A 12,447-nucleotide genomic window follows, 5' to 3' on the forward strand; every position below is an offset into this window, starting at 1 on the left:
GGGTGGCGCCACACGTTTTTCAGTCCTAAGGAGTGCATTTCTCACTTTTTCACTCCTAAGTAGTGCATTTCTCACTTTTATACTGCTCAACGGTAAAAAGACCTACTTCTCATGCTTAACTACCGTCGGTAAAAGAGCCCTTTTTGGGCTTGAGCAATGAAAAATCGGTTTTTCTACCATGACTTGGCAGATTCCGACAAATAAAATGGGGTTGGCCTTACCCTGGTCTTTGCCGTTAAATAATTTGCAATTTTTTTTTGCATAAATAAGAAAAGTATGAGAAGAGAGCGATGCGTTCCGCTACTTTCAATACGGGGAAAAAGTTTCATTAATTCTCACTGCATAGAATCCAAGAAAACTTGTTTTTGGTAAACGTCTTTTTGTGGTTGGTTCCGTTACCCCTTAAGGATATCCAAGTACTTTGGCTATTTTTTCTCCAGTGAAATGCTTTTCTACTTTGGTATTCGAGCCTCACAGCTTTCATTTAAGCCCCATTTGATCCCAGGTTTCCGGACATTGTACAACGATTTTATTATTTAAACTTTGCAGGTCTGAATTTGTATCTTGATATTGACCTGTTAGAAAACATTATAAAAATCTGAAGAAATCTTTGAAAGTTTACTTTTGGAGGAAGATCGATGAAATAATTAAAAAGTTGCAATTTTTGAAAATTATGAGCCTTTTCAATGAATAATTTATGAACAATCAATTTTCTACCATAAAAATCATTTGTTCGGAATCGTAACAAATTTATTCATATTCAGAATTTTACCATGAATCGATTTCATGCCTAAAAAAAGAAGGTTTCCGAAAGTTTAAACAATTTTAATTATTTATTTATAAACAACGAATGTTTGAAAAATAATAATTCTGTGCAAAATGAAATTTGAATGACACAGAATATTCATGATTTTTTTCAAATTTTTCTCACGCAATTTGATTAACAAATTTGATGATTGAAAATAGTTGAATCTATAGTGTGGTCTATACCAAACTGTAAAAGATACTTGGATATCCGTAACTTCTCTTCGTAGGGGTTAAATCTTGAAATTGGTGGCTGGGCTTCGGATTCCGGCTGGGAAGGGCCCTTAACTTCTGCACAGGGGATTAAGGGCTCACCTGGGCCGATTTCTCCTTGGAGGGCTTGGTCTACCTCAGCTCTGGGCGAGCGGGAGGTTGCTAATCGAGTAACCGACTGTACCGACGCAGGTTTTCTGTGGTTCCCTGAGTTTCCTTTTTTTCGCGAGGGGACAAATGTGGTGCAGTGCATAAAGTCGGCCGCAGTCGCACGGTTAGGTAGGGGCGTAGATCGCTGAATAAACCCGAAAAGGGTTTCCAGCGTAATAAAAATAGATAAATAATTTATTGGGTTCAAAACTGCTTGAAAAATTTCAAAACATAGTTTTGATCGGAAATTTTCTGAACATTGTTTCCCTCACCTGAACCTCATGATGAACATTGAAAAATAAAATTTCCAAAGTTGATGTGAACCTGTTCCCCCTTTTTATTCTAGCAATCTGATTTTGTTTTCAAGAACTTCAGAAAATTTCCGATTAAAATCTTATTTTAAACCTGTTTGTTCGTATGCTACGCTGCCGAAAAGCAAGTGGCAAACAAAAAATGAATATTCCGGACATTTATTTTTCATGGTCTTCGCATATTATGACCTTCATAATAAATGAGAAAGCCACATGTACCAAAAAATAACTATCTAATCAATCGAATTTGTAAAAACATGATCAAACCATGAAAAATTTATTTTCCAATTATTCATTTTTTGTTTTTCATTTCCTTTTCGGCTCCGCGGTATGCGAGCAACAGTTTTGAAACATGGTTCCGATCGCAAATGTTTGAGGTTTTGGAAAAAATTATCAGATTAGGGGAAAAAATAAAGCATAAACTTAAATCAATCCTTGAAATTTTATTGTTCAATTTTCAATATGATATTGAGGTAAAAGAAAAATGACCATCATGTTTGAAAATTGCTAAAAATTTCACATCAAGCGGTATGGTTTCAATTTTTTTAGGCATTTTTCAACGCATTAAATCATAACGAAGAATTTTGAACGGAAATCCTGTGATCATGTGGAGTGCCATTAATTAAACCTTGGGATCTCTGCTGTTCGAGACATCTTTGTTATACATAAGTATATTCGAAGGAAACGAAAAAAAAAATGGCAAAAACTCTGACACCGGATTCGCCAACGATATTTGCTCATATGGCATCATATGCTCATGTGCCATCTAAATAAAAATCCAAGATATTGTCTTTCAAAATATTTTCAATATAATCTGCATAGAATTTCTGAATCGTCTCCTGATCTATATCACTCTAGTTCAATTCAATTTAATACAATTGCGGCGAAATACAAAGGTCACGAGCTTATCAAGACGTTACGTAAATGTGCATGCTTTTGCTTTCATAAGTCTACGCACATGAGTCATTTTTTTTATCCATAGATAGTATTTTTCGTCATTAAGCCAAATGTCAATTTTCTGGAGAATACAAAGTTACAGCACGGGCTAAAAACAAGTGATGTATTCATTTTTCAAAAATTGTCTCATTCGTTTTATACCCAAAATCTAGAATGTAATAAATTATAAATGCGATGGAGTGGCAGATATTCATGAACTCATGCCCTAATTTATTAAATTTTAATTAGAAGACCCTACTCTAACATCTGCAGAAAATTTGATTGGCGAAATAGAGTGTCACATACAATGGATTTCAGGTATGGGACACGGAGAGAATATCAAATTGAAAATTACTATGTGAACCTAGCGTCATATGAAGGTCATGTGGGGGTCATATGGGGATCATGTGGAAGTCATATAAGGGTCATATGTGGGTTATATAAGAGTCACATAAGGTTTACATGGGGACATACGAGGGTCATACAAAGGAGATGTACAAGTTCATAAGGTCATACAAAGAGTCATAGGAGGCTCGTGAGGATCAAATGACCTTCATATGACCCCCATATAACTCTTATGTGACCCCATATGAACTTGATATGATTCCCATATGACCTCCATATAACCCCCATATTACCCTTCAATAATATGACCCTTTAGGACCCATATATGACCCCCTTATGACACGTTTGACCCTCATTGACTCTTATGTCCCTAAATTTTATACGAAATCCTGTTGAAAATCTCATATGAAATCCTATAGGATAGGCTATAGAAAATCCTATAGGATTTTTTCATACATGCAATTCTACCAAATTCCAGTTTTTGGGGACAGGGACGAGACTGCCACTACTCGAAAGATTTTTGTAGTGATGCCATGAGAAATTTCACGAGACTGCACTTTGGCGAGATGGTCTCGTTGTCAATGAATATGGAAATCTTTGGTTTTGTCTCAATCTTGAAAGACAGTATAGTTTCCTCTCATTATGACTCAGAGACAGCTTATCTCATCTCGATCTCAAGTTCTGCGGGTTTTTTGCTTCCTAATGGAAGCATTACAATCGTTCAAATTTAAGTTTCGGATTTTTTGTGTTATATCAACCTGTTATGATCCAAAAAGCCCGAATATGCCACTTTTAGACTCTGTCCATATGTATGTATATGGCAGATTCTCCCAAATATTGTCCTGGTTTTCGGGGTCAAATTTTGGATTGGGCTGCAAGTTTCCCCCGTTGTTGTACATATTCAGGAGAGGTTTGTAATAAATTTTTAGCCTCGCAACTCGGTTAATAGTGGATTCCATCTGAGGTTAAGAAAATCTCAGATAGAATTTTTTTATATTTCCTTTTCAAATAAATCTGACGGCTACAGTTTCAATTTTACACAAAAATTTTACATCGATTTTTTTTAGGAAAAGTCCTGAATTTCCCGAAAGAAATGCCTATTTTTTGGTTTTATCAGTCCTTGGCCCTTGAAATCGACTTTAAAAAATGGCTTTAAAAAATTCTTTCAATGTCTCGGCCGAAGAGACCTTCGACCGAGTTCAAAGATGAAGGCGATAACTTTAACCGTTGTTTTGATTTACAGAATAATTTTCAAAAATTTTGCATTTTATAAAAATTACAATTCCGAGAATATCTTTAAATATCATGCTCTAAGGTCATTCAATGATAACTGAAAATATTAGTTTCAGAGCCACTCTGTCGAAGTTGAAATTTCGTTACGATGCCTATATTCATTGGTTTGATTTTTATAATGATTTTTGTCAATTTCAAATTTTTCGTAAATTGCTCTGGAAGTAAACTTTCTGATGGTTTCCTCAAGTATGAAGTTTCAAATTCATTCCATAATATAGATAGCATCATTTTTCCATTCAATTTATAAACGAATTTTGGAAATTATTCTCATAGTATTCATAAGTTTGAGGAATTTTTATCTTTTGGAAAATTTACTTTTACTGATTATTCGAATAAAAAAAACAAAGGTTAAAATTGATTTAATTATAATTAAAACGACCTACTTCGACTTCACTTTCATCGAATAAATGGATGGTATAGATATATATTATTGGATATTTGAAATTTTATCATATATTAAACTAAATTAAAAATATAACACAATAAAATTGAAGACGAAATTTCATTGAATTTCATAAAATATGTAACGATGAATTATATAACATAGAAGAAGATAATTTGGAAGATGACCATTCGGAAGCGTATTGCTAACCAAGAAAAAGTTTTGTTTGATTCCTACTGGGAAGTCGAAGTTTTTGAAAAATACATAGAAATAAAACAGGAAGCCAAATTAGTGCATAATCAGGTTTCTATAAGAAAAATAGATCTCAATGGAATAAGTATTCTAAAAAAATACTCCATGAAATAAAAAATCAGCAGGAGCAGGACCAACGTCCTTGGCGCGGATCAAAGGATGGAGGAGTAGATTGATACAGACAGTGAATTGAAAAACTCTGCACCAAGAACGTTGGTCCTGCTCCTACTGATTTTTTATTTCATGGAGAATTTTTTTAGAATACTTATTCCATTGAGATCTATTTTTCTTATAGAAACCTGATTGTGCACTATCACCATTTATTCAAAATTACTGACTTGGCTTCCTTTTTTATTTCTATGTATTTTTCAAAAACTTCGACTTCCCAGTAGGAATCAAACAAAACTTTTTCTTGGCCCAGTTTTTTTTACAAAAACTTTTATTTTTGTGTTTTTAGGCAGATTTCATTATTTTTTCTCAAAATAAGCAAGGCCTGTTTTTACATCCGGTGAAATTTGTTCTTTTCAATTCAATTTAACTGATTCATTTTTCATAAGATAGAACATTTTTTGAATCAACAATTGAAGGGAAATAAACAGTTCTACTCCAGATTTATTCTCTGCACCGAATTTCAAATTTTAATCATCTATTAATAATTTTTTGACTTGATTTGGTTCCTCATTCAATTTTTGCTCTGATGATTCCTATATGGATTGTATTTCGTGGAAAGATGAATTGATTTCCTTATAGAAATAGTCGAACAAAATGTTCACAAAGAATTCTTTTTGAAAACATCTGTTTTTGTTTTTTTTTGTTTTTAAAAATATTAGGGAAACATTGGGTGGGATGGACTCTTCTGACTTCTTATTTCAATATTTATAACCAAGGAATTTATTGATTGAGCTCAGTCTAAGCTTATTACAAAGGGGCTGACTGTACTTTAATTAAAAAAAAAATCTATTTCATCAACACTTCAATAAGAGATCAACATTTTGGAAAGGGTTCAAAGTGTCCATTTAATCCCACCGTCTCCTATTAATTTTTCCTAAATAATCACAAAATTGTTCGCATTTCACTGTCACTTAATTTAGTGAATTTTTTTCCACGAAATGAAAACATTTTCTGTTACAGTCGGAGAAAAATAAATATTTTCTTTTCGAATTTAAACATTCACGGACATTTAATACTTGATCACAATATTTTCGACACATCTCCCTTCTGTCACATTCCAAACATAAACCGATAACCTCACAAACAGTGCATAAACTACCTTTATGTCCGAGGTCTGCATATGAATATAGATATGGCGGGATGAAATTCGAATTTTCGACGAGAGAAAACAAAATAGAACACCGAGTAGGTTTTCCGTTTCATTCTAATAGGGGATTTAACGTGAAGAAGAACATTTTCCGTGGTTCTCCATAACAACATCACAACCCACATTCAAATGCACTGGTGGCAACATTTCAACGTTGGATATGAGGCTCAGTTGGACCGGCGCTGCCAACGTTACAACTTGATTTTCCGACTTTATAATGTGAATCGCGAGAATGTGAATATCAACCCGTTGCTATGCGCGTATCTTTTTTACTGTTAATCCAAAAAATACCATAGTTACACAGTTGAAAAGCTCATAGGCGATTTATATAATGTAACTAACGACACTTTCCCGATTTGTCGTCCCGTTTTCATTATACCGAATGTAAATCATTTAGAGGTAGTGGAGGGGGAAGTTCTGTCGTGTATAGAGATACGCGGTGCGCTCGGCCTGATGTTTTGCTCAGTCGGTCAAAACTTTTCTTGGCCGATACGCTGCCGTGTATGTATCTCGATTTATTAGCAAAAAAACTATACTACATTAATCTAAAAGCAATTTCCCACTTGTTTATGTAAAATCTCGGTTTTTGTCTCCGTTTATTTTGTCTCGCTCTTCTACGTACAAAAAACGCGAAAAACTGGAAACCCAGATGAGATAAACTGACTTGGAGTCATCACGCGAGAAGTCCATACTGCGTATTTTGAGACCATACAAGACGAAACCAAAAAAATTCCGTGTTTACTGAGACCGAGATGATCCTTCCAAAGTATTGTCTCGTGAGGTCTCGTACAGATTCTCGTGGCAGCACTAGATTTTTGCCCGCTGATTTCAAATCCGTTAGCCAAATTCTTCAAAATGACCGAGTTTCAAAGAAAAAAAATGTTAAAGTCCTCAAAGTGGATCAAAATGGTTTTTTTCAAATTTAATTAAATAATGATTCCTGTGTCGATTGAGCTGAAAAAAAGCAAAGAAAACATCGCAAATTCACTTTTAGATGGGATGGAGTAGTTTTCATTGAAAACAGGCAATAATTCATAATAAATTTCATACCTTCTCAATAAAATTGCATTTATTTATCAAAAGAAAGTCATAGCGGTAATTGTCTGAAGTTGCACGTGGGATGGCAACCACCAGCCTTAAGGGTTAAAATTTTCACTTTAAGTTGTGACACATTAATGAGAATGCACTTGGTTAGAACCTATCTTGGTGTATTGTGCATATTTCCATGAAACATTATTATTCCGACATGTCAGAATGACCATATTCTTCTAGGCACAATTAATTCAGGAATGGTAACTAATTACATGGACGTTTTTTCTCCTCCAAGTAATAATAATATACACCTCTTTCAAACACACTAGCATTAGTACATTAATAAACAACACTCTTCTGTCTTCAATGTCCTGATTGAATCCGCAACTGAAATATCAACATAAGGGTGCTACCACAATGATACCAACGCAAGGTATATGCAACGCTTGTAATTGTCAAAAATAATTGAAAAATAGTTGAACGATTGTTTCACGCTCGGCGTCCATTGTGGCATCATTTGAACCATACGGTGCATCTGCTTCATGCACGTGTGGCGTTTTATACATCAGCCAATTTCGCAGTTCTAGAAATCAACTGTATATGTTGGTAACACAATCATTACACGTATTGTAAAAACACATTTAATGTATCAATCAAACTCGACATCTCTGATTTACACATTTAGAGCTACGAATTATACATGCGTGAATCGGAAGTACACAATGTGGACTTCGAAATACAGATTGTATTTTTCGTGAAATTGCATTTACAGCATTCGTAATTGGAAATGAGTTTGTAAATGAGGTACTGTGTTACTCGGTGGATACGTTGAATGTATCAATCAATGTGTAAAATGAGTCGGCAGAATTACCTAATTTTTGAAGTTAATGATTCGTAAATAAATTAATGTGTGGAGTGTTATCAACAAATCCCGTTGATTTCCTGAAGTGTGAAATTGGTTGATGTATGAAACGCCAAATGTTCATAAAACACATGTATGGTTATGTTGATATTTCATTTATGGATTCAATCAGTGTTTCGTGATTTTTGGCATCAGTCAGTACATTGAAAACAAAAATCTGTTGTTTATTAAGGATATCCAAGTAGTTTGAGCAATTTTTTCTCTGGGAAATCCTCTTCAAAGTTTATAAAATAGACCAAGAGTATTTTTTATGCGTAATATGAACCTGAGTTTCTGAACAGTTTTTTGAGAAAACTATTTTTGAAAAAATCAAATTGAACACATTGCGTCCATCAGAGCTATATACTCCCACCTTCCATCCAATAGTTCATAGTTTTAAAACGTTTTCTCGTACACATAACCGTGTATGACATTGTTCATTATACTCTAGTTTTTTTGCGACCTTGAAAAATATAAGTTTCCGGACAGACAATTTCAAACAATCAACGTAAAAGCTTCCTGATTGCCGCGACAGTCATATTGGGTGGTTTGAATCCGCGCGGATGGGCCATTCATTTGCGAAATCACTGTGACTCACGATTGAAATCGCATGAAATCAGTTGAAATTAAGTGTAATCAGTGAAATCCTGGGATTTCATTGATTTCAGGTGATTTCAATTGAAATCACTTGCAATCGGTGAAATCTCATGAAATCATGAAATCAGCAAAACCCATGAGTCCCTTTCGAATGCATAAAAGAGAAAGAAAGTTTTTCGCTTTATTTGTGGTGTATTCTTCTACGTATGCCCATTTCCGTGTATTATTTTTCACATAGAAAGAAAATTCAGTGAAAAAAACGCGTATTTTCTTGTACGACCTTCTGGAATCTTCAGTTTTGGCTCCGGTACACATAACAGAGAGACATATTCAATAAAAATTACGTATCTTTTCCGTAATTCCAGAGCGAAATGTGGCTGGAGGAAATTTTACGGAACTGTCAAGGAATTTTCCCACAGCGTTCCGTAATTTTTATCTGAATCTCCTGTGAAAAATTACGATACCGCCACTTAAATTTTCTGAGTCGATTCCGTAATCGGTGAGCGAATTGTGAGTTCTGTAATTTTTACTGAACATTTCTCTCCGTGTAGAAATAGATATTTGAACGAATACATGAAAAAAATTATTTCATTCTCATAGCTTCTTGCTTTCCCTCCAGGTTCTATCCCCATTTCTTCCTACTTCATTCCCCCCTCCTGCGTAAATAGATGAAACCGAACATTTGGATCCATTTGAAATCGTCTGAATCACATGAAATCAATCATTGCATAAAATCATGGAAATCTCCCTGAAGTCACATGAAATCAGTACCTAATCACTGTGTCACTGGATTTCCAAATGAATGGCCCCTCGATCCGCGCGTTCCTGATGTCGGCAACGGTCCGCTCAAGTGACTACTCGGATCGAATTTACGAGGTTATATGGAACTCATGTGCAGTATTGCCGGATGGTCATTAAAGGCTAGACCAACGAGAGTCAAGTGTGAAATTGAATAAAATATTGTTCACAATATTCATTGACGAAATTCCCAAAAAATGCATTCAACAATGAAAAATCCAAAAAGTATGGGGATGGTAAGATTTCCGGCAAAACTGGAATCTTGCTTGAAAAAAAGTTGCCAACTTGAACGAAATATTTGGATATCCTTAATGTCCTAATGCAAGCATGTTTGAAAGAGGTGTATATTATTGATACGTGGAGGAGAAAAAAACGTCCGTGCAATTAATGACCGTTGCTAAATTAGTTGTGCCAGAAAGAGTATGGACATTCTAATCTGTGGGAACAACAATGTTTCGATCAAATATGTACAAAACACCAAGGTTCATTTTAACCGAGTACATACTCATTGATGTGACACAATTTGAAATGCACGCGCAATTCCTTTCGGTGCATTTCAATGTGTACCATTTGGAAATGTACAAGGGAAATTACTTCGATTGAAAAAGGTTACTAACAAACTATTAGAAAACCTGTAGAATTAATTTCACTGTTAACCATTGCGTGTGTTATTGTGGTTGTCTTCACATGTTTTTGTTTTTAACTTATCCGGATGTTTCTTTACATCGACTTTTTTTTAAATTTCGACGTGTTTTTGGGCTCCGGATATGTCGGTAAAACAATTAAACCTTAAGGCAAGGGGGTGAACGGTGCAACTGTTTTATCGACATTTCTATTCCTAGAAATAGGTCGAAATTTACCAGAAACAAGTTGATATCTCAATTTTTGCACAAGCTAGAGTGATTACAAGGATTTTTATGAAAAAATAGAAAAACGGAAATAAAAACTTTGTATGAACAGCCGTATATTTTTTGATTGATTCTGATAGAAGACATCGAAGCAAATATTTTGAAAAAAAAATTGAAATCGGTTGCGTAGTTTTTAAGATATTGCACATAAAAGGTTTTCAGAGAAAGTCAAATATCTCGGAAACTACTCATGCGATTGAGCTCATTTTCAATAGGAAGGATTGTTATCATGAGAGGAAGATTCTCTCCAAGTTTCAAGTTGATAACGGAAATATCTCGAAAACTTTGTATGAACGGGTATATATGTTTTGATTGATTCGGATAGAAGGCATCGAAACGAATATTTTGAAAAGAAAAAAATTGAAATCTGTTGACTAGCTTCCAAGATATTAGCGTAAAACGATTTAAAAACGAATAGCTTTTTCTCAAAAACTATTTGATCAATCGGGCTGAACTTTTGCAAAGAGTTATTCCTTGTTGAGGTCTATAATTTGACAAAATTTCAGATTTTTTGGAATAAGTTTAGCCAATTAATTACTCAATTTTCCAAAAATTGACCACCGGAAAGGTGGCAATGGACATTGACACCGACAGACATGGTCGCCAATCTTCGCATTTTTACGTTTCAGACCATTCTACATCATTTCCAATCAAAATTAGAGAATATGAAAACAGCACGATTACAATGTTTCCATTTGGAAGCAAAAAAGTAGGTTCAAAGAAATACTCCCGGATAAGTAGTAAAAAAACAAGATAAGGAAACCGGTATTGTGAATAATTTCCGACTTTCGATAACGTTTATTCTACCCCATCTAAGTATATGACATCCAGTCTTTACTGTTTTCAGCTTAATCGACCCAAACATTATTTTCAATTTTTTTTATTATACTTTTTTTAAAAAAATTTTATTTTTAAATTTTGAGGGCTTTAATATTTTTTTCTTCGAAACTATATCATTTCAAGGGATTTGGCAGGGGGATTTGAAATCCGTGTGAAAAAATTTTTGGGTGGTGGAAATCCCATATATCTATGCAAAAAAATCCAGAATTTTGTAGGACTGTGATATCACTGCGATTGCTTTACTATCCGATTGAAAACTATAGGCCCCTGGTACTGTAGGGTTTTTCAATATTGCAACATTCCTAAATATCTGTTCCAGTTTTTTTTCGTCAGAAATATATTCTAGACAACAAATAAATATAGAAAGCCGGAAGTGAGTGCGTGGCACAATCATCGGACGTACGAAAAACTTCCGAAATTCAAGCTCAGGGGTCTACACTTTTTTAATCCAATAGTAAGAGTGCGGATTGTGACATTTAAAAAAACTACCGCGCGCATTGCAGTCAACATATACACACCGAGATCAATAGAGTGTTACTCACCTTGACAGCCTTACGGAGATAATAAATTAAGTAGCCAACAGTGAGCAGGGAAAGACCGTAGCCCACTTTTGGCATCTCACAAAGTACCTCCAACATATTAACGAGCGAATACTTACTGTGATTAATTGAATTATTGGATTGAGAGATTAATCAGTGGAAGCGAAATGATTAAGTAATTTTTCTTATCGACACGAGTTAACCTACACTCGTGTCGTGGGTTCCGACAGACTGAGGCGTGCGATAATACCGACGTGCGAGAGGGAACTTTGGAAGTGCCGCGGGGGGGTTTGCAATACATAGTCGGGAGAAATAAAGGAGATACTGCGGATGAAATATTACACAGCTACGATATTACTCATTACACTGCGGAAACAGTATCCGCTCAAATTTGTGATAGAAGTTTCTCTGAAAGGAAAATGGCAAGTGTCAAGAATGATCAAACAGTAACGTAAAATGGAATAGATCAAGGATTAATTGAATTTACGATGGTACATAACATCGTATATTGTGAATGAATCTATTGTAACGTAAAAGTTCATATTTGAAATGGAGTTGTCAATTGGAATGTGACTGTGAAAAATATATATATGAGCAGATCCGCTACTTATATATGAAAAACTGCCGCCATTTTCTTCAAGTTTTATTTTCCACTCTTTTATCAAAAAGTATCGCCTATGCTACGAAAATTGAGCACAACTGGACCTTTCTAACTCTATTATTGTTTTCCAGTTTGTATGAATTTTTTTTTTAGAGCAGAATGGGACCTCAGAAACAGCTCTTACGGAAATTTTTTTTCTAAGAAAAATCAAATCGGATGACCTGTTA

The 12,447-nt window shown here is 34.6% G+C and overlaps 1 protein-coding gene across 2 annotated transcripts in view; it reads right to left on the reverse strand.

Annotated features, from left to right (window-relative positions):
- The window catches only part of LOC107041846 (phospholipase ABHD3), a 29,972-nt gene extending 18,081 nt beyond the window's left edge, over positions 1-11,891 (reverse strand). The window contains exon 1 of one of the 2 annotated variants that reach the window (XM_015262620.2): positions 11,623-11,891. In XM_015262620.2, coding sequence (XP_015118106.1) covers positions 11,623-11,718 — 96 coding nt within the window. In that variant the 5' untranslated portion in view covers positions 11,719-11,891. The remainder of the gene's footprint in view (positions 1-11,622) is intronic. The other variant, XM_015262621.2, reaches the window with a different exon arrangement.
- Positions 11,892-12,447: the final 556 nt, after the last annotated feature.

This window comes from Diachasma alloeum, unplaced genomic scaffold, assembly GCF_001412515.2.
Source record: "Diachasma alloeum isolate Michigan unplaced genomic scaffold, Dall2.0 Dall_scaffold_00381, whole genome shotgun sequence".
In the NCBI taxonomy this organism is placed as follows: Eukaryota; Metazoa; Arthropoda; class Insecta; order Hymenoptera; family Braconidae; genus Diachasma; species Diachasma alloeum.